The sequence below is a fragment of the Trachurus trachurus genome (genome assembly GCF_905171665.1).
Source record: "Trachurus trachurus genome assembly, chromosome: 9".
Classification (NCBI taxonomy): domain Eukaryota; kingdom Metazoa; phylum Chordata; class Actinopteri; order Carangiformes; family Carangidae; genus Trachurus; species Trachurus trachurus.
Window position 1 is genome coordinate 24553180 of NC_139895.1, and position 20176 is coordinate 24573355.

At 44.1% G+C, this 20176-nt stretch overlaps 1 protein-coding gene across 10 annotated transcripts in view; it reads right to left on the reverse strand.

Annotated features, from left to right (window-relative positions):
* Nucleotides 1-324: 324 nt before the first annotated feature.
* Nucleotides 325-20176, reverse strand: part of mef2cb (myocyte enhancer factor 2cb) — a 73485-nt gene continuing 53633 nt past the window's right edge. For 2 of the 10 annotated variants that reach the window (XM_083979409.1, XM_083979411.1), the window contains 7 exons: nucleotides 16016-16159; nucleotides 12945-13134; nucleotides 12079-12126; nucleotides 4954-5126; nucleotides 3337-3466; nucleotides 2811-2946; nucleotides 325-2513 (listed from right to left, as the gene is read on the reverse strand). In XM_083979409.1, coding sequence (XP_083835535.1) covers nucleotides 2165-2513; nucleotides 2811-2946; nucleotides 3337-3466; nucleotides 4954-5126; nucleotides 12079-12126; nucleotides 12945-13134; nucleotides 16016-16159 — 1170 coding nt within the window. In that variant the 3' untranslated portion in view covers nucleotides 325-2164. Of the gene's footprint in view, nucleotides 2514-2810; nucleotides 2947-3336; nucleotides 3467-4953; nucleotides 5127-12078; nucleotides 12127-12944; nucleotides 13135-15675; nucleotides 15814-16015; nucleotides 16160-20176 lie in introns of all 10 variants that reach the window. The other 8 variants (XM_083979410.1, XM_083979418.1, XM_083979414.1 and 5 more) reach the window with 8 other exon arrangements.

A 20176-nucleotide genomic window follows, 5' to 3' on the forward strand; every position in this document is an offset into this window, starting at 1 on the left:
TTCATCGTTTAAAAAAGAGAAAATCAAAACAGCTATTTATCTAAAATAAACAATTGTGCTTCTCCCATATACCAGCATGATCAATTTGTCCTTGTGTGTCTGATGCTGAACTGTCACTGACATGTGGTAAATGATGTGGAACCCTGTTCTGAAGAGTGGAACATGAGGAGTCACAGGATGACACAGGATCAAATTAGGTTTGGAAATGATTACAGATAATTAATAACAATGCACTCGCAAAATTATATTACGCACATATGATTCAAAAGAAAATTATATAGATTGGATCAGGGCTTGTGCAACATCCTGCACATAAGCTCTGACTGCAATGAGGATTTGAGGAGGAACAGAAAATCTGTAATGTCCAAACTAATGTTTTATAGGAGTAATTGCATTAAATTAGATAATTAAGGTTAGAATGAAACATCTGATGCATGAAAATGCATCTGGACATGGACTGAGGTCGGTCATATCTCCTCATCAGTGTGACAATCATGTACATCATGTGTTAGCGTTTCTGTCTGTCATCCCCTGTTCCAGTCTTGTGACATTTTCCACTAACAGGTTGTTTTTTTTCAGCATTCAGGCCTGTCCTTTCCTCCACTAAACAAAACCCTGGCAATGCTTTCCAGCTGGTTTTTAAGTTTCGACTAAATACACCCCTGAACAGCACATATCAGGGCTCAAAAGAAACAAACCAGACAATATGTGCAACTGCACATAGAAACTCCACTAAGAAACCAACAAAAATCATTATTATATATATTTATATATTAGAAAGCTATACACAAGCATGTTAATTTCACAGATTTTTTTTTAAAAGATTCTTAATATTACCATTATTATATATAATTAGAAATACACGTTTAAAAACAAACCTCTACAAAGATAAAACAGTTCAGCAAAGCATTGGATCTCAGTCTCAATTTTTCATGGCTTAGGGCCTCGGAGCCCTGTCATTTCCCCTCTGGGTGAACTATCCATCTCTTATTAGCAAAGCTATCAAAAAACACATTCTGGCTTATAGAAACTACAAAAAGCCACAAAAATGCTTTGCATTGTATTCCTTTCATATGAAAATATAAGCAAGTGTATCGTACAATTGTTTTTTATTTTTCCTTTTTTCTGTTTATTAATACTGAATAGTTAATACTAGATCCAGAGTTTTGTTGATTACACTAATGTAGCTCGTAGATCAAAGGGTGGTCCTCGCTGGGCTCCGTTCTTTAAGTGGAGCGCCAAAATCATCAAAGGTTCCACACGTCTAACATCAGATTTGCCTGTTTACCTGTACAATCCTTCAAATGTTGCATAATAGCTTTTTCTTTAGTGAGTAAATAAATCTTGTAATGTCTGGCAACTTTTGACCCCTGCCCTTCCCCCCTTGACCCTCTATTTACATAAATACGTTGAACCTGCAACATGACATCATCTAATGTTAACACACATTTTTGCAAGGGAGAACTGCAGAGAAGGTATATAGCAATGAAACTGACACTGTACACATGTATTGTTTGTCCAACTCAAGTGCTAAGGTGTTTTCCACTGGACACACTCACGCTCATGTTAATGTTTTTTTTTTGTTGTTGTTGTTTTTTTTTTGTTTTTTTTATCTATAGTCACTGATATATCGCTGAGGCAAATTGTAAGTACGTTTTATGAAACAGAGTACCTGACTATTTTTTTTGTTTATTTGTTGATATGCATATATGTACACATACACACACGTGTAAAGATATATGCATATGTGATTCTTTTTATCCACACACAATACAATTTATGCATAGTTCCCCAGCAAAAATACCCCCTGATCCCTTCCCAATCAACACCCACCCTCCCAAAACCCCATTATAACACCCCACTGGTTTATATAATGTCAATATGTATAGCACACACACACACTCGGCAAAAAGAAAAAAAGAAAATAAAAAAGGGAAAGAAATTACAAACAGATTTTTGAAAAGGTTGTCCCTTTTCTTTCCTTCAGCGTTAAAGAGATAAAAGGAGCGAGGCCATGGGGCTGGGTGGTGAGTGACTCGTGATATCGAGTGAGAGGAGGAAGAGGAGGGAGCTGACTTGGGGGGGCGGGGAGGGGGGCATCGTAACGCTGCGTTGTCGGGGGCTCAGGGCAACTCGGGGCACTGCGGGGGAGAGGACAGAGCTATCATGTCGCCCATCCTTCTGACAGGCGCACCCGTTTGATGGAGGGGCTCTCGCGATCATCCAGGGCGGGCCGGGACAGTCCCAGAGGTGAGTGGAACTCATTCCTGTGCTCATCACGGTCACTGCCCTCGTGGGAGCTGCTACAGCTGCTCAGGCTGTCAACAGGGGAGCGTCCCGAGTCCTGGCGGGACGAGGGGTTCTGGGGAGGTGGTACCCCGCCACCGTAGCCCCCCGGTGTGTTGCTGGTGCGATCTCTAGGAGGAGAAACAGGTTCGGACTTGATGTGCAGGCTTTGAGCAGAGGGCAGGGAGAGATTTGAACCCTGACATAAGTGAGAGCTAGAGCAATTTCTGTAGGAAGGAAAGGAAACGCAAGGGGTTACAGAGTTACAGAGCAAGAGACAAAGTGATTTTGAAGTCAGTCTGTCACGTGCAAACATGACATGCATGCAGGCACACATAACCACACATTCATACTGGGGGAGGTGTCATATTTGTGTTGGACTTTGCAAGTGAAGGTTGAAAACAGTGGAGGACTCCTAAAAGTCTCTGTGGTGACACGAAAAATAATCTCTAGTGATATTTTATGTGCTACATCATGCCCTTCACAGCAACACAACAACCTCAAATTAAGTTCAGAGCACTCACCCTAGCTGTCCGAGGGCCGAATGCTGCATGTTCTGAAGGTGTTGCTGTTGCCACCCACTCATTGAGCTGAGGTGAAGGGAGCTGCCACTGTTGAAGCCAGACAGGGAGGACAGATCTGCACTGTTCAGGGAATACTCTGTGGACAAACACAGGACAAAGAAGAGGAGGGAGTAGATTATAGGTTGTTCAAGGAAGTTCAAGCTGAAGTTGCAGGAAGGCATTTCTGATTAACGCTGCTCTTCAGTCCTTGGGTGTGACGATAGCACCCTCTGCTGTTAGACTGTTGTATAACACTTAAAATTGGGACTGAAGTTTCAAAAGCATCATACTGTATATGCATGAATTAAAAACTGGAATTGTCTAATTGTATGGGCACTGTACAGGTAGTGTGTAAATTACTTTGCATTATCCCAAACACACTTGGTAATTATAAAGAATAATGCTGTGTTCATGAAAATTTCTGAAATTTTGAATTTTATATATTTAATATCATATGAGCTCAATGTACATAGACGGTGATACATACCGGTACCATAAGAAGCAGAAATGGCAGATGGGTAACCACCCATGCCTTGTCCTGGTAGAGTGGGAGTTGCTACTGATACCACTGGGGTGGCCAATGACTGAGCAGACTGAGAGTTGTTTATTCTCTGGTTCTGTGACAGGGGAAGGGAAGACAGGGAGAAAAAGAGAGATGGCAAAAGCTTGAGAACATGATATCAACTCCCAGACAAAACAAACAAAAAACTGCAATAAACCAAGAAAGTTTTTTTTTCCTCCTGATTTCCCTTCATTTCTTTCTTTCACTCAACAGATGCTGAGAGAATGAATGTGATGCCAACTTCTGGGGAAATTAATCACTTGACATGCGGCATGGCTGAACCCTGCCAACCCTATCATTTACCACCCTTTCCGAGGGCCCACTGTCGCTATAGTAACACCATCGGTCTCCAAGGCAACGCAATGTAGCGACGGCAAGGGAGAGGCACTTTACTGTGGCAGGGGGGAGCGTATGGCAGAATATAATGAAGGTTTGATGCAAAATGAAAGTGTCCTCCTCTGATGCCCTTCATTTCTACATTCTGATTAATAAAAGCTGTGAGCTGTATGTGAACGACACAACACTTAATGCAGGTGTAAAGATAAAGCGAAAAACGGAAGTAGTGGATGCACAAGGGGCTGTGGCAGAAAAGAGGCCAGGCTGCTTTTACTCTGACACACCACTGGATGGCACTATGTGCCCTCGCAAAATGTCATGTGAGGTGACATTGGTGGCTTCAACATACTCGGCGGCAAGAAAGGTTAAAGTTAGTCTGGAGTCGGGAACGCTTGCCTCAGACATGCTGTATCTAGTGGTAATAATCTGAATAATGACAGGAGGAATGGAATGCAAATCAAGAGGTTAGACTCAGGTGAGTGCACTGCTCTCTGTTCTACAAGGCACATTATGCTCTTGAGAACAGTCTTAACCAGTTTCTGATTAGAAATCATTTCAAGTTTCAGATTCCTAAGGGCCTATTAGGGCGGTTTGATTTCTAAATTTGAATGGCAGTCTGACTTACCAATAGCAGATCGACATCCTCAGACTGACGGCATTGAAAGGGGAGGGCAATAAATTCAAATTAGTGAGTGTGAATGAGAATAGAGGAGCGCTGGTGGATATAGGGATGGAGCTACTGTAGGACTGAGGCAACTGAAACAGAACTAATGTGAAAAGAGGAGGCGAAGAACTACTCTAACACATTTTATTGGAAAGACGGGAGAATGAAATACCAGGGCCTTTAGTATAGGTGCCAACATACGCAAACAGACACAGCAGAAGAACTATATCAGACAGTATATCAGACTTGGGCAAATGAACTTTATAGAGGGTTTTTGGTTCAAGAACACATGAAAAAAACAAAATAAATGTCACAGACTAAAAGTTTATCACAAATATAACCTCATCAACCCAAGTCTAATATGACGAGATGAAAGCAGCAGAGGACATGAAAGGAATTAAACGACAGTAAACAAACCCCCAAAGACCCCCTACCCCCCACCCCCTCAAAAAAAAAAAAAGATAGGAAGATGTATAATAGGGAAAAAGGGGGTGGGAGAGGAGGAATCATCACATGAAAACAGGGATAAAAAGATTACTCACAATGGAGGGCATGTTGTTCTTGGCGCCAGGAGGGATGAGCACACGTAGGTCAGGTTTGCGGTTGTTCATGCCTAAGTTCATGGGTGGGGGAGACTTTGCCTGCATGTTCTTGTTCATGCCACCTGGAGAGACCAGCAGACCGGGCGAGTTGCGGTGGTTACCATATCCATTTCCTGAGAGAGAAGAGAAAGGTTGGGTAGAAAAAAGCAGAAAGATGTTATATTTGAACCGAAGGCACAGCCACGTGTTATTAAACCTGTTTCAAAAGTTAAATGAATGTTAGAAATCCTGCTGTCCATGAAAGTGCAGCCTAATTAAGAACTACAGGAATCCATTTTCACCTTCTGCTCATTTTCAGTGTTTCTGTCTTATCTCCACTTCCTGCGGTAGAAATCTTTATTCGCTCACCAGTCTGAGAACTTGTAAATGGTGCTTCATGAAAGTGGTATTTGCTGGCACAGCAAATCCTCAAACAGACTACAGACTACCACTTTTTGCCTTTATGATCATCACCACTGTTTGTTTGGCAGTCATACAATGAAGGTCCTCTCCACTTGAGAGGACCTCACCCTCCACCTCTGTCACCAACAGTTAAGGCTGCATGTGCCCTGCAACAGCCAGTGAATCGTGTAAAAACATCTAATTATGGGTAGCAAGACCACAGAGGGATGGGACCCATCATTTGGCCATCAGAGCTAAACACATGTGCGGTTCGTAGAGACAAAGACCCTGCCTTGAGGTTGCCACCAGATCTGCATTCCCCTAAGTACAGAGGGCCAAGTGCAGCACCCATTTCTCCCTCAAAAACCGGTGGGGCGAAATCCTAGCAACATCATTAAAAAAAAAAGAAAAAAATGGAGTGGAGCGTTCTTGCAAGCAACACAGTCTTTGTTTCTAACCCAATCCCGCAGGCTGTTTTTCCCCTTACTTCTCCTTCCTTCTTCCAAGGGGTAGAACACAGGGCACTGTGTGGACGTTCCCACTTGAAAGACAGGCAGGAATTATACGTTAGACATAAATGAATTTCCTAATCATATACTCCAGGGGAAAATGAGTCGCAGATGTCTTCCTGGGCAATTTCCCTCGCTGATCTTTGTTTAATTTGAGAGCGAGGTTTTTGTTGTTTGGAAATGAAAAGTCTCAAAAGCTCAATTTGAACAATCTGAAGAGTAAACGACCGCTAGCGGTGAGAGAAAATGAGGCTGCCTGACAGAAAACAAGAAAAACTGTGTGTGTGTGTGACAACTGGTGTGTGTGTGTTTTGTGTCTTTGCTGGCATGTGTTATGTAGGAATATGTATAAGTTGATGTTAACAGGCATGAGTTTGCATGTTATTGTATGTTTTGCTGTATGCATTTTTGCATGTGCATTGATTCTCCTCAAGTACCATTTTTGCGTCACCCCGCAAGTATACGCAAGCACAATTTGACTTCAGACTACGACACATGCCGTATGACTACTTATGTATGAGGCATGCATATGGATGCACGTGTGTGTTTTGTATTGGACCCTCTTAGTTCCAGTGTCAATCTCACATTAGCAAAGAGGCAGCTGCCTCTTCAGTTTTCCCGCTCTCTCATTCTCATGGCTGGCCTTTTGTGAGATTGAGTGGGTGCATGTGGAGACAGATGAATGAGACCTCACACACACATAAAACACACACACTCAGCACACATACACACACTTTGGTAAATAACTCAGCAGGAAGTACATCAGTGTTTCTGTACAGATGAATAAAAAAAAGAGACTGCGCTATAGAGAGACATTAATACACACTTTGGTCAAGATGACACGGGTTTCATCTTGGTGACAGTTAATCAGACATCTGTGTATTGCCACCCTGTGGAGATGGCTGCAGTCCAGTCAATTATGTGCTAGATGACTATGATCATGAGTGGCACAGGCCAGCTCTTAAGTACTTCAAAAGTAAAATCACGAGCTAATTAAGCTAATGAAGCAAGAACTGTGACTCAAATCTCTTCATTCTGTAGCTTGATCACCCTGATTTTAGGACAGTTGCATTCAGTAACAGCACAGTGACTTGACTACTATATCAGCAGAAGACACGATATCCAGACTTTGTTTCCACACCGCTCGTCTGATGCTGCTTTGAACGGTCGAGCAGATACTCGGGCCGGCGTCAAACATTTAGAGGAAGTACCAAAATTAAACACAGCTCAGCTAGGAGTCTGTTTTGCTGCTGTATTAAAACTCCCGCATAGAGAACAACATCTGATCTGAGATTCAGATAAACAGCTTCTTGCTATTTCTGACGTGTTGAGGGACGGCTGAGGTCGAAGCTGGAGGATTGCAATCTGACTCTTTAGGTGCCATGGTTATGGCCTAGCGTGCTTCAAGATGTACTGTATGTGTCTGAAAAGCCCCCCCCCACCCAAAAAAAAGTGTTCTTTCTCTCTCTCTCTCCCTATCCCTCTTACACACACACACACACACACACACACACACACACACACACACACACACACACACACAAGCTAAGGAGAGGTGTGGTTAAACTCATGTACATTTTACTGTTACTGAACAAATTTTTGATGTCCTGTTGTGGTCTAACAGGCGCGCTCCATTCTATTCCCCATACACACACACTCTTCCGTTGCGGTTTGGCCAAATGTGCATTCAACCCTGAATTCTCCAACTGAACCAAGGTGTCACACTCACGCTCACAACTTGTTCAGTTGGTGCGAGGTGCTGCCAAGATTGAAACACACATTGTTGGATGATCTGTTGAACCTGACTCGTCGTCAGTTACTGCGTGTGTGCTTTCCAGCTTGCACTTGTGTGTGATTTTGACCAGAGATGTCCTGAAGATGTAGCTCATATGTAACTCCTCTGATGGTATAATTGGTGTGTGATCAAGGTGAGAGGTGACAGGGGTTTCTTGTTAATTCTTTGCAGTGCTTTCACAGTGCTGATCGGAGAATAGATGACAGCTACATAATTGCACAAATGGAGGTGGGAGGTTTTCACAAGCTGGACTTTGACTTGTTCTGTCTGTCTCCTCACCTCGCGCTCTCTCCTAGCTGCCAAAGGAGTTGACAGATTGAAGACATACTGCAAATAAATGAACGAATTTACGCATGCACGAATACACTTCCCACAATATTATATATAACATGATGACTCAGCCTCACAGTAACATGCCCTGTTTGCACTGTACTGGAATTACCTGGAGACCTCGTGTGATTCAAAATGTATCTTCACGACTGGGTTTCGTGGACCATTATATTTGTACATGATATACAAAAATCTGTGTTTCAATCATATTTACAGGAATTATCTCCAGAAATGATTGAACCTTCTATGGCACATCTTCATGCTAATGCTGCAAAGAAAGGGAACTCTTAAGTTGGTATTTTCAACACGGGAAATCAAGTAGAGTTAAAGTCATGAAAACACTGTTGCTAGGGAACTAACGACATAAATGGACCCTGTCTTGTTCCCCTTCAAAATTTTTAGATGTTTTTGTTCAGATTGAAACTTCTTGATTGGCGCAATGAGTATAAAACAAGTAAAAAAAAAAAGAAAAAAAAGAACAGGCTCACATGTGAAATCCTCTCTGAGAGATGATCACTTACAGAGTTCACATTAAAGAACGTCAGGACGTCACAGCACTTACATGAGCCCTCAGAATTTGCTCTACAAATTATGTCCAACCAGTATTACTTTCATTACTGTTGGCATTTTAAATGGAAAGAAATGAAAAATTGGATCTATATAACAGGACATATATACACACATGACTGAGACAATTCAATGAGACACCAAATTACACTAAATTCAAATTTCGAGAGGGCGTTTTCACACCTGACCATTTGTTCCGAAACAGGGAGCGTTTACGTCATATATCGGTTCGTTTGATCAGATGTGAACACAGCAATCGCGCTCGATGCGGAACAAAACAAACGAGCCGAGATCGCTTGGGAGAGGTGGTCTCGGCTCGTTTCCATCCGAGCCCTGGAGCGGTTCGTTTGTAGTGAGAACGCAACCGACACATGTATCGGAACAAATTGACTGGTTACCTGGCAACCGGAGGAGGAGGACCATACAACTGCCCCAAAAACATAATGGAGCATCAGCAGCGTGTCGTCTTGGCCTTTTCATAATGTACACAAAACAGGAAAGCCGGTGGCCAAAAGAAAAGAAAGACGCAAACTCTAGCCATGAGTCCACCAGCCTTTCCAAGCTGACCCGCGGCGATCAGCACCGGGCAGAGCTCCGCAAACAGCCCCTATAACTAGTCATGCTACGGTGCCCGTTTACTAGAAGAAAAAAAGAGTCAAACTGTAGGGTGTGTTAGAGCAGTGGTTCTCAACCTTTTTGAGTCGCGACCCCCAATTTCACATGCACTGCTGTCCCCCCCCCCCGCCCCAACACACAAACACACACACGCCGGTGTGAACGCATGATGAATAAAGCGCAGCGCTGTCCGCGGTGGGGTTTTTTTTTTTGCCTTTTTAGTTCTTGATCCCTGCACTGAAAAAAATAATTGGCTGCTGTAGTTTTGTCTCCATGGCCAATATTCCGACCTGGAGGTTTTCATCAGGGCAAAAGAACAAAACAAAGTGACGGAGTTTAAATAGATGCGGGTGGCGAGTTGATGCGGTGTCCACACACCCGGACTGGTTTATGTGACATGCGGGGACCTGTCGGCGCAGGAGCGAGTGGAGCGTGGATGCAAGACAATCAACCATGCACGGAAAAGGGGAATGACAAGAAAAGTTTTTCTAATTTATTAAGAAACAATGCCCAGGTCAGCAATGCATGCCAAGAAACATGTCGTTCATTCGTCCCCTCCAGTCACATCAACTGGGGTCGGGAGGGACCCCAAGGTTGAGAATGGCTGTGTTAGAGGACAATTCATCTGACATAACTATGACACCTGAAACTGAAAACACAGCTTGACCAACAACACAACCTGACCACCCCTCTCCCTGTCTCTCTCTCTCTCTCTCTCTCTCTCTCTCTCTCTCTCTCTCTCTCTCTCTCTCTCTCTCTCTCTCTCTCTCACGGGCAGTGACACGCTCTGTCATTCATTCACGTGTCAGCACTGAGACAGCGGACAGCACGCTTGGTCACTAGCTAATAATAATAATAAATAATAATGTAGCCTATTAGACTACATTTATAGCTATAGCACATTATAGGCACACTTCAAGGTCTCGCCCCAGCCATAAACCAGTCAGCTTGGGCATTTTTTTTTTAATTGAACTTCAACTAAATACTCGTCTGCCCAAATATTAATACGAAATTGAACCTCCTCACTACTGCAAGTCAGCCCGCGGTTCATTGTTGCCATTGTTGCTGATCAGCTGATGGGGTGTTGTTAGGGCCGTTGCTACGGCGCTGTTCCACAGCGCAAAGCGCTGTACCGCTTTAGAATCATGCAATGTGAACACAAACGGCCCAGAAAAAAGAACGCAACAGTTGTATCGGTTTAGTTGCTGAATCGGAACAACTGCAGGTGTGAAAACGCCCTATAATTTCACAGACTGGGGACATGGCAGATTGTTACAGGAATCCTTCTGAACAACAGGAGGACTCCAGGTAATGCTAATCCCAAGTGAGTTGGGCTTTAAAAGCTGTCATTTTCTCTCTTCACAGACAGTGGAACCATGACATCTAAGACACAAAGGAGGTGTGTTTATGTCTGAAACGCATATGTGCGCACACATTCAAAGACATAGTACACGCACACACACAAGCCACCCCCACCCCTCATTTCACTTTGGCCACGGCACTTATGACACTCATGCACACAGGCCAGACAGCTATTGTACAATCAGCTTATCAAAATATACGGTAAGGAGCAGAGGAACATTAGAACAGTCCTTGTGGTGCCACAGTGGCTGGGCCACCTCACACTGAGTCACTTAGAGGAACATCATTAAAATGGCTGACCAAGTTCACAGAACACTTCCATCTGTGTTCCCCCACTGTTTCTCCTTTTGCACACATGCTTCCACCATCAGTGGATATTCATCACTGGGGTTCCCCCCCCTCCTCCCCCATGCACACACTCTTTCTCTCCCCCCCTAGATGAGATTTAAGAGAGCTTTGAATGGAATCTTTTTGCTCCCACATGACTCTCTCTCAATGTCGTGTTTTTCGCTGCTGCTGAGCGACGCGCAGCTCTCACAGAGTGCCTCTGTTCCTTCGGCGCGGTGACACAAAGGCTACATTTGAATCATGCTCTGCAGCACGCCGTCGACAGAACACACGCCACAACAAACCGTCCTGTTGTGTGTGTGCGTATGTGTGTGTGCATGATGAGTGACCAGACAGAGAAACCAAGCATTGACCCCTTGTGATGGAGCCCTAGGGGCCAGACAAGGCTGCCCAGCTGTGCCCCACTGACCCCCCCTCTTATTCTCCATTTTTACACTTTGCACTGTATGTCAAGGCTGTAAAATTTAACCCTTTAAATGGGAGTCTCTTAGCCATAAACTTGCGGGCTTGACATGTCCTCAGGGATAAACCCATTGACACACAGAAGCTAACACATAAGATTCCTTACACATGTTCCTCAAAGACGACTCGCTCCTCTCTCCACGGGATCATGGTGAGCCACTCTAAACGCTGAATTAATTTGGTTGCAGACATATGATGGTAATTACTTTGTAGGAACTTTGGCAAAACATGTTGCTCTAAATATGAGGCATGGGTGTTGTCATATTGGATTTACACCCAAAACCAAAATTAAGAAATGGCCTAACATATGGGGCAACAGAAAAAAAGGATCTGTAATTTGAAAAGTCCAGCGATTACCTGTCAGTCAATCTCGTGCTCCAGTACACTGCTCACACACACATACACACACAGACACACACACACACACACTTGTTCTAGCGTTTTACAGTTGAATGCAGGCAGGATGTTTCACAGCCCCAGCACTGCACAAACATTCCCAGATGAACTCCACGACCACTAACATCAACACATCATGGACAAAATCTCCATTTGGGTTTGGGTTACTATTAGTCATGCATTTTATGGCCCCGAGTGGGTGAGTGGGTGCCCTGTATGTGTGTGTGTGTGTATGTGTGTGTATGTGTGTGTGTGTATGTAAGCAGACAACTGTGTGTGAAAAGAGGAGGCCATTCTTACCAGCACTGGTGCCTGCGCCAGTGGTGAGGTCAGCACCCATGAGGCCACCTGAAAGATGAAAGGGAGACGAGAGCAAGAGAGAGAAAACCATTAGAAGATAGACACCCACGTTACATCCACTGTGCCTCCTGTCTCTTACCTTGCTGACCTTTCAGAAACTAACTCAATTTAATCACAATCCAGCAAGTGTGTGTGTGCGTGTGTTTGTGTGTCGGTGCATCATATGTGTACCGATATACTGCTTCCCACTCAAACCTTAACACTTTCAGCTACTGGACAGTGCGAGTGGATACATTATGCTGCCGTCCAAGAAAAATCACACATTATTATTTTTAAGCTATGTGAGGTGGAAGAGTGGGAGGGTCCAGAACGTGTGCGGTTTGGTGTGGATGCTGCGATGGCCAAAACTCATATTTAGTTTATGCTGGCGCTTCTAGCATCCAGTTGTAATGACAGGGTAAGGGTGTGGGCAGCAGCCTTAAGACCAGAGGGACAGAAAAAGGACTTTGGACAACAATAACAAACCAACAGGCCTAATTTGCTTATGTCACCAGCAACTCAATGCCTATACATAGGGTCAGACGTCCCATGTGTAGAACTTCACGCTAAATCAACGAGACTGCGGGCTGGGATTTAATATGGTATTAAATCATCGACTTTACTTTTAGCAAAATACTGAGCTAGCAGTATGTGAGAATATACACTGGGGGAGGGGAGTGACTTTAGTGTGTTTAATGAGAGTAGCTGTCATAAAATAAATTGAACATTTGATGTGTTTGTCTGTTAGCACAACAGACACAGCTGAGAAGATAGACAGATGGCATAACAGCATGTACATGGATGCATGAGTGCAAGTGAGGCTCTACCTGCATTACCTGCACTGGGGGGTCTGTGTGTGACTCCGGGAGACATGCTGTTTCTCTGTAGGCCATGGTGTGCCAGGGGCAACAGGTTGTGGTTGCCTAGGGAACCACCAGGATGGCTGTAAATGAGATTGTTCTGGTTGCTAACGGGAATGGACACGGGCATGTCGTAGTTTGAAGGGGGCACGGCCTGCTGAGAGAGAGAGAGGGAGGAAAAAGACATAGATTTGATTAGATTAAAGACACAGATTACAGCAGTGAGTGAACAAAATGAAACAAGGCCCTCGTGTGAAGGAATGGAAACAGAAAGAGCAAGATACATGACAAATTAGAAACCCTCCAGAAACTCAAAGGAATGGAAAATCCTTTGACGATCTACAGAGTTACTGCAAAAGGAGTTGCGCACAAAACAAAAGACAGAGACAGCCAAGTTCAAAAGGACAAATGGACAATAGACAGTCATGCAAAGTTGACGAGAACAACTTCTTAGAACAATGACTAAAAATACAAGACAGTATGGAGGATGGTGAAAGGGAGCACTGCACAAAAACAAAAGGGTGTGTGACTAGAAACCCCTCTCAAGAGTCACTGAAATTTATTCCAGGATGATAAATGAGCTGCTAATACCTTGTCATCCCAACTTGATGTAGCATCTGCAGGTTACTCTAATATTTGTGTGAAGGACACAGATCTCCCCCCCTGACATGTTGTGACATTTGTCACGAAAGCAAATGGCTGACCTGAGGGAGTTTTGTGCTGCGATAACCGCATTTATGTTCCCTGAAATACATTCCTGGTATATTACATTAAAGAAATAAGAAGGCTGTGGTTTACTGGGAATAAAGCCAATGACATCCCACTGTTCGAAAAGAGCTAAAGATAATTCAGTCTGTCTTCACCTCGCTAAAAAAAAGTCAGCAGTATTTCTTGAAGAAGTAGCTTCAAGACTGGATAACGGAATGTAATTAGGAATAATTTATTTTTCTGTCACATGGAGCTAATGCAAAGTGTTTTTAAGTGGTAGAATCAGATCAGTCAGCAGTCTCATCAGGAACATGAGTAGAGGTATCTTGGCGGCCCCAGGCGTCTAGTTTGTCATGTTTATTGTGTCACTTGGCAGAGAGGCTTAACCTTGGGAGTGCCCTGGAAGTGGTTGATCCTGCATGTTAGCTTTAGGAAGTAGAAAATAGGGTCTAAATTACTGCCATGTGTCTCAGAGCAATGGAGGGAGGGCATCAGAGGCGTCATCAGCACGGCTTAGATGGAAGTGGGATATGTGCCTTAGCACTACTTGGTCTTCTTCAATTTTCTCCCTTTAGCTAATGTTCCTTTTGCAGGCCAAATATTATTTCAAAGAACAAAGCTGGTTACTTTAACCATATTTCATTGTGGGCCTCTGCACGTTTCACTTTTACTGTAACTTATGCAGGAGTGGGCCAGCCAAAAGCTATGGATGCTTTCTTTTAAAACCAGTAAGGGGCTGTTTCTGTTTTTTCTTTTCTTTTTTGAAGACTTTGAGTAATTTCTTCCATCTTGGATTCCAATGTCGGAGTTTTTATACCTCATGACTTCTCTGTGTCGTGTTTTCTAAGAGTGGTAGAGCTGTCTGTGGGTGCACATTTTTGTGTACACACAACCCATCGTTGGGTGTAAGGGCCCCGTCTGTGAGCTGTCCTTTAACTGGTGCCATCCTTCCTGTTTTCACTCATCTTCCTCCTCCGCCTCTCCCCACAGTCCCCTCAACAGTCCCCTGCAATCCAGAGGCTCAGTGCTTGGCAGCCACCCTGACCACACGCCGAACTGCCACTTGTTGTGTGCAGAGTGCCCCCACCCTGCCCAGCTCCGCCTCCCCCCCATCCCCACTCAACTCCAATCCCAAACCCACCCCACCCCACCACAGTGCCCCAGCTCACCAACCCCTGCCTTGCTTCTAACCACATCTCCCCTTGCTCCATGCGGCTTAGACACTACTGTTCTTTCTGAATTATCTACTGTGGAGTTATGCCTTTTCTGTAAGGCCGGAGCACTAACCATTCCAATATGCTGCTCTCTGAATGAAGGGCATTCTAGCAGCAGTCTATAGCGTCAACCCTCAAGAAAAATTAACACTTTATATAATAAATAGAGCAGCTGCCGAGACAGATCTGCGTCCACTAACAAAGATGTCTTTAAAGATGCTGTTTGGCCCACTGAAAATCTTCACACTCAGTTTTTTCACAAAAAAGGAGTGATAATAGACTTTGATGAGCCATGGAGATATGCTTGAGAGTTTGTGAATGTCTGCTGATGTTTCATAGCCACAGTGTCTGTCCTTGTTGTTGCGGGTGACTGCGCGCTGTGTTTTTGGGCAGGAAAAGGAAAAGCACATGCAGACCACACCTCCCTTGGGAGCCAGGCAAGGCATTATGGGTAACAGGTTCAAGGTGGGAACCCAGTAAGGTTAAAATTTGTCATGAGAGAAAGTCTGCAATTACTCTGGCAAAAAAAAGCCTGCTTGTTATGTCAAATTAGAGGACCGCTCCTCAACTGTAATCAAGAAACATCAAAGAACTGTAATTTGTTTCATTGTAAGTATACAGTATAATCTTACTATAGTTTTATTCTCAGTCTCACTTTGTGTATTTAGTCTAATGGCAAACAATGGTGGTTAGCTGGGTTAGCTCAACAGTTACTGGCCAGTCAGCATTTTGTTAGCCTGCTGAGGATGCGGGCGTAGCGTCAACCCAGTACTTACAGGTATCTTATGAGTTTTTATCATGTGATCAAACTCCTCGTTTATCTGTTTGTATTTCTCCTCAGTGCGTGGGGTGAGGATGAGAGCAGACTCGAGCTCCGGGCTCTCGCCGCCTTTGTTCTCCTTCTTGCTTAATGCCTGCCAGGTCCCACAACCATACGGAGACGGTCGGAAGGAGACACAAATGAAGGGACAGGGAGATGGGTGGTAGGAACACGGGACGAACACCATACACGAACACAAGTAGACATAGACAAAGTGACAGAAAACACAGGAAAGGGGAGGACAGGGAAAGAGAGGAAAGAAAGGTGAGAGGAAGGTTCCAATGAGAGGTACTTACACACAGTCTCTGTCTGCTGATCATCAGATCAATGTCCTCGTTTATTTTCCTGTACTTGTCCTCTGACTCGGGGCTGTGGCCGACCGAGTCGTCTGCGTCGGGGTCTGGGCTGTCACAGCCATTTAGGCCCTTCTTTCTCAATGTCTGCAAACAGAGCAGTTGCACAAAATTGTTGAAGGGTTTTGGGGTTGGGAACAATGACCCAGGTGAACAGCTTTGGAGGGACAAATGGTAATGCGGAGGTACCTTTTTAGAGCTGAACCTGACAAAAGACAAGTCCAATTAAAGGTAGTTTGAAAAACTTTGTATAGAATTAATGTATGTCCATTCATTTCAAAAGAAGAGTACTTTTTCCCAATGAAAATAGTGGGTCTGTTTCTGAGAAATTGTTCAACCTAAGATCTTTAACCTTTTCAATGATTCATTTTGACAGGCTTCATTCTAACCTCCAACAACGTGGGGTGACACGAGGACACAGTGGCTGCCCTGTGAACAATTAAACATGCAGCTAAACATTCAAGATGACACAGAGGATTCAATTGCATCCAATAACGAGACATAACAAATGATCAAACTCTTGACCAAATGACAAATCACGGGACCTTGAAACCTCATGACTACACAGGAAAGGGGAAAAAGTCATAAAAGTAAAACACATTTTATAACCATAATCATCACTGCATTGTGAAATAGAATTAAAATACTGTGGAGGCGCTTGAGTTCATGGCTGTGGTATTTAAATGTGGCAGTTTCTGTTTTGGCCACCTGATGGCCACCTGCCCCCATTAGAGTGGCCAGAAAACAGCAGACAGGCAGAAAAAGCACACTCTCCGCTTGCTCACCACTCCCTTTGAGTGGAAGAGAGACACAGACAAAGAGAGCGCATGAGAAAGAGAGAGAGAGGAGAGAGAGAGCGTTGCCTCCATCCTTTTTTAGATATTGTTGACAACCATAACAACAGGGATAAGTTTCAGAGCACATTACTGTGTGTGATAGCACGAGGGTATGTTTGCTTGAGCAAGTAGGCAAGTACCGATGCTGTGCTGTGTTCATTTGCCTCGTAAAGTGAGAGACAAAGACAGAGCGGGAGAGAAGAAAAGTACAGTAGCTGACAGTTAGAGATCTCATCAAAGGTACCCCCCCCCCCTCCTCCTCCTCCTCCTCCTCCTTACTCCTCTCTACACCCCTTTCACTCCCCCTCCTCCTCCCTCCCTCTCTCCTCCTGGCTTTAATAAAGGGAGATTAGTCTACAGGAGGAATATCACGGGCCTGCTCCTGTCTGTGCAGTCGTCGCTTCACACTGCGCTCTCCTACTTTCATCTGAAGCTCCATATCAGACAGACGTAATTAAATTTACTTTAGCACACCCTGTATTTGATGCTGATCAAGTGTGTGTGTGTGTCTCTCGCTCTCTCCTTCTGTATATGTTGTAGTGTGTGTAAGTGTCTTCTTGGGTGTGTGTGTGTGTGTGCGTGTGTGTGTGTAGGAGGGGAAAGAGGGGAATGAATCTGTGTTTGTGTGTGCATGTGTGGGTGTGTGAGAGTGGGTGTTAGCGTCAAGAAGAAGAAAAAAAAAGAAAGAGAGACCGAGCAGGAGAAAGGAGGAAGATAGATGCTAAGATAAGTTAATCTCAGTGAACTTCTTCCTCTCATTTGTTTGTCTCCGTCAGTACTCACTCACTGAAGAGATACGAGTGCTAGCTACTCCATCACAACCAGCAGCAGAAGTGACAGGGAGCGATCTGCCTGCTTAGAAAACAAATAACAATCCAGTCATCTCTCATGTCAGCACAACAAAGGCCTGTTTTGAGTGTGGTTTTAGTGAACTTAGAGGGCTTCCTTTGTGTGTGTGATAACTGTTTGATTCCTGAGGCGTCTCGTGGCGAGGCAGCTACTGTAAGCGTGTCAACATTTGCTGGCTCTCCTCTTCTTTTTCTGAATCCTCACTTGGCCTCCAGAGTGGAAATCTGGAATTCTGAATTTGAAAGCATCTCTCACATCTTTTTGACAGTCTTCAGGAAATCACACCAAACAAATCAACCACGGCGATGCAGGAGATCTGACTTCTAACAGACCTACAGTGAATCAGGCTCTCTTGCTCTTTCTGAGGTGGATGAGTCAAAAGAACAAAGGGGTTTAGCATGCTGTCTTTTTTGGCAAAGGCATGAGATGTAAAATATCTGGTATTTCTTTTGTGTAGATTCATTCTGGCCTTGGCGATGCTTCATATTGAACTGACAAGAGCTGAACTGTTGGCCTTTTTCTTTTTCTTTTTTTTGGTTTGCATGAGAATACATGCAAGAAAAAACAAAGAACTACTTCTACTTGCACAGATTTTCACCACCTACCACCACCAGGACAGACTGCATGAAAGATTCACTTCCATTCTGGGAAGAATAGCACTGAGGTACTGCTGTGACAGGGGAAAGGGGGCTGGGGTAAAGGTGACACCCATATGGGGCAACTGAGCTCGTGGTCTGTCGGGGGGTAGGGGGGGTTGGGCAATAGTTACATTGGGTGTTGATGGGTTGCTGGGAGCCAGGGCATGGGTGTTATATTTCTTTGAAGCATGTGGCCTAGGCTTAGCTTTCCAGCAGGGCTCAGCACATTGAGGGTGCGGTACAAGGGCACTATGCCGCTCATCCCAGTTATGCCCACCTGTTTAAAGACATCACACCTGTTGCCAAAGGCTGACACACAACCCAGCGACCAATCAGATCTGCTGGTTTACTCATAGAGCCATAGAAGGCCCTCTAACTCTTGCACTCTCCACCTCCACACCCCTAAACCCCCCTGTGTTCGTCATACCATATATTTTCACCTTCTCTAATTGCCCATTGCTTTATCTGTGCCCTGAATTTGTTATTGCTTTTACAGCTCTGTTACATAGAGTCATCAACTGCTGTTCCAAACAAGGTTTTGAGTCTGTTTTTCAGTCACATCATCACATTATAAGACACATCAAAAATGTACAGTGGGTTCAGTGCTGAGACCAACAGGAAAATGGTCTCAGACATTTTGGCCCCATTGTATATTTCAAAATGATTAGTAGAGTAAAGATATGAAGAGTCTTTGGGGAATATACTATAATAGCATGAGGATTTAACAAAAACACTTTGGTGCTGTTCACTTGTGCCAAGAATTGTATGCACAAAGTAGTCACCTCAATTATCATACATTAAAATGATTCACTTTTTCAAAAAAATAGGATTTTCAGCCCAATTAAAAAAAATCCTCATTTTATTCCTACAAAATGACTGCTGGCATTTAAGGAAAACTTTCCGAACAGCATTATTTAAATTCATAGATATTTAATTGCCTCTGTTTACAGAAGTGACATTTTTCATAATTAATTAATTAATGAGTTGTTTTGTAATTTATCAGACACTCAGGCAGTTTATGTTGAAATAAAAAAAAGAGAAAGAAACAACAAAACGACAGAGCAAATGATCAAATGTGACACACCACAAAGTGAGAAACAAGGTATTAAGACTGATGGCGAAGGTGGAATAAGACTGAAAAATTCTATGAAGCTATAAACTACAGTGTGAACAGTCAACGCCACAGAACATGAGTACAGTAAATATTAGTGAGAAGAGGAGGAAGAAGTATGACGACAGAAAAAACTGCAAAAAAGCTGTGTATGCTTGCTTGGCTCTGTGTCTTTCTCTGTGTCCCCTTTGGAGGCTTGCTCCTAATTAAACTCCTTCTTCATGATGCTCCCTCATGACTCGACTTGTCACAGGGCCTGTGTGAAGCAGGCACAGCATAGACACGGCGTCCTACATACTTAGACACCCGTCTCATCAGTACCCTTCAGCTCTGCACCCTCAGCTAGGCTGGCCTGGACTGGGCTACAGAGGACTACACTGAGCAAGGCCATGTAAGGCAACCCTGGGCTAGATGGAGATAGTCAGAGGCTATCTCAATGGCTGCATTGTCTATATGGCTTGGAGTTGAATATTTTGGGTTCTCTGATGTTTTAATTGCAGAGAAATTGCAGGACGTATTTTATAGTTTGGGGTGTGGGTGATAACTTCATGTGGCTGTTGAGTAAAACTGTGGAGCGGTGTTTGGGTGTGAGTTCTGGGTGGCCGCGGGGGGTCAGCTAGGGACAGCTGACGCCTGCCCAGAGCTCCTGCCATACCAGGATCCGTCTGCT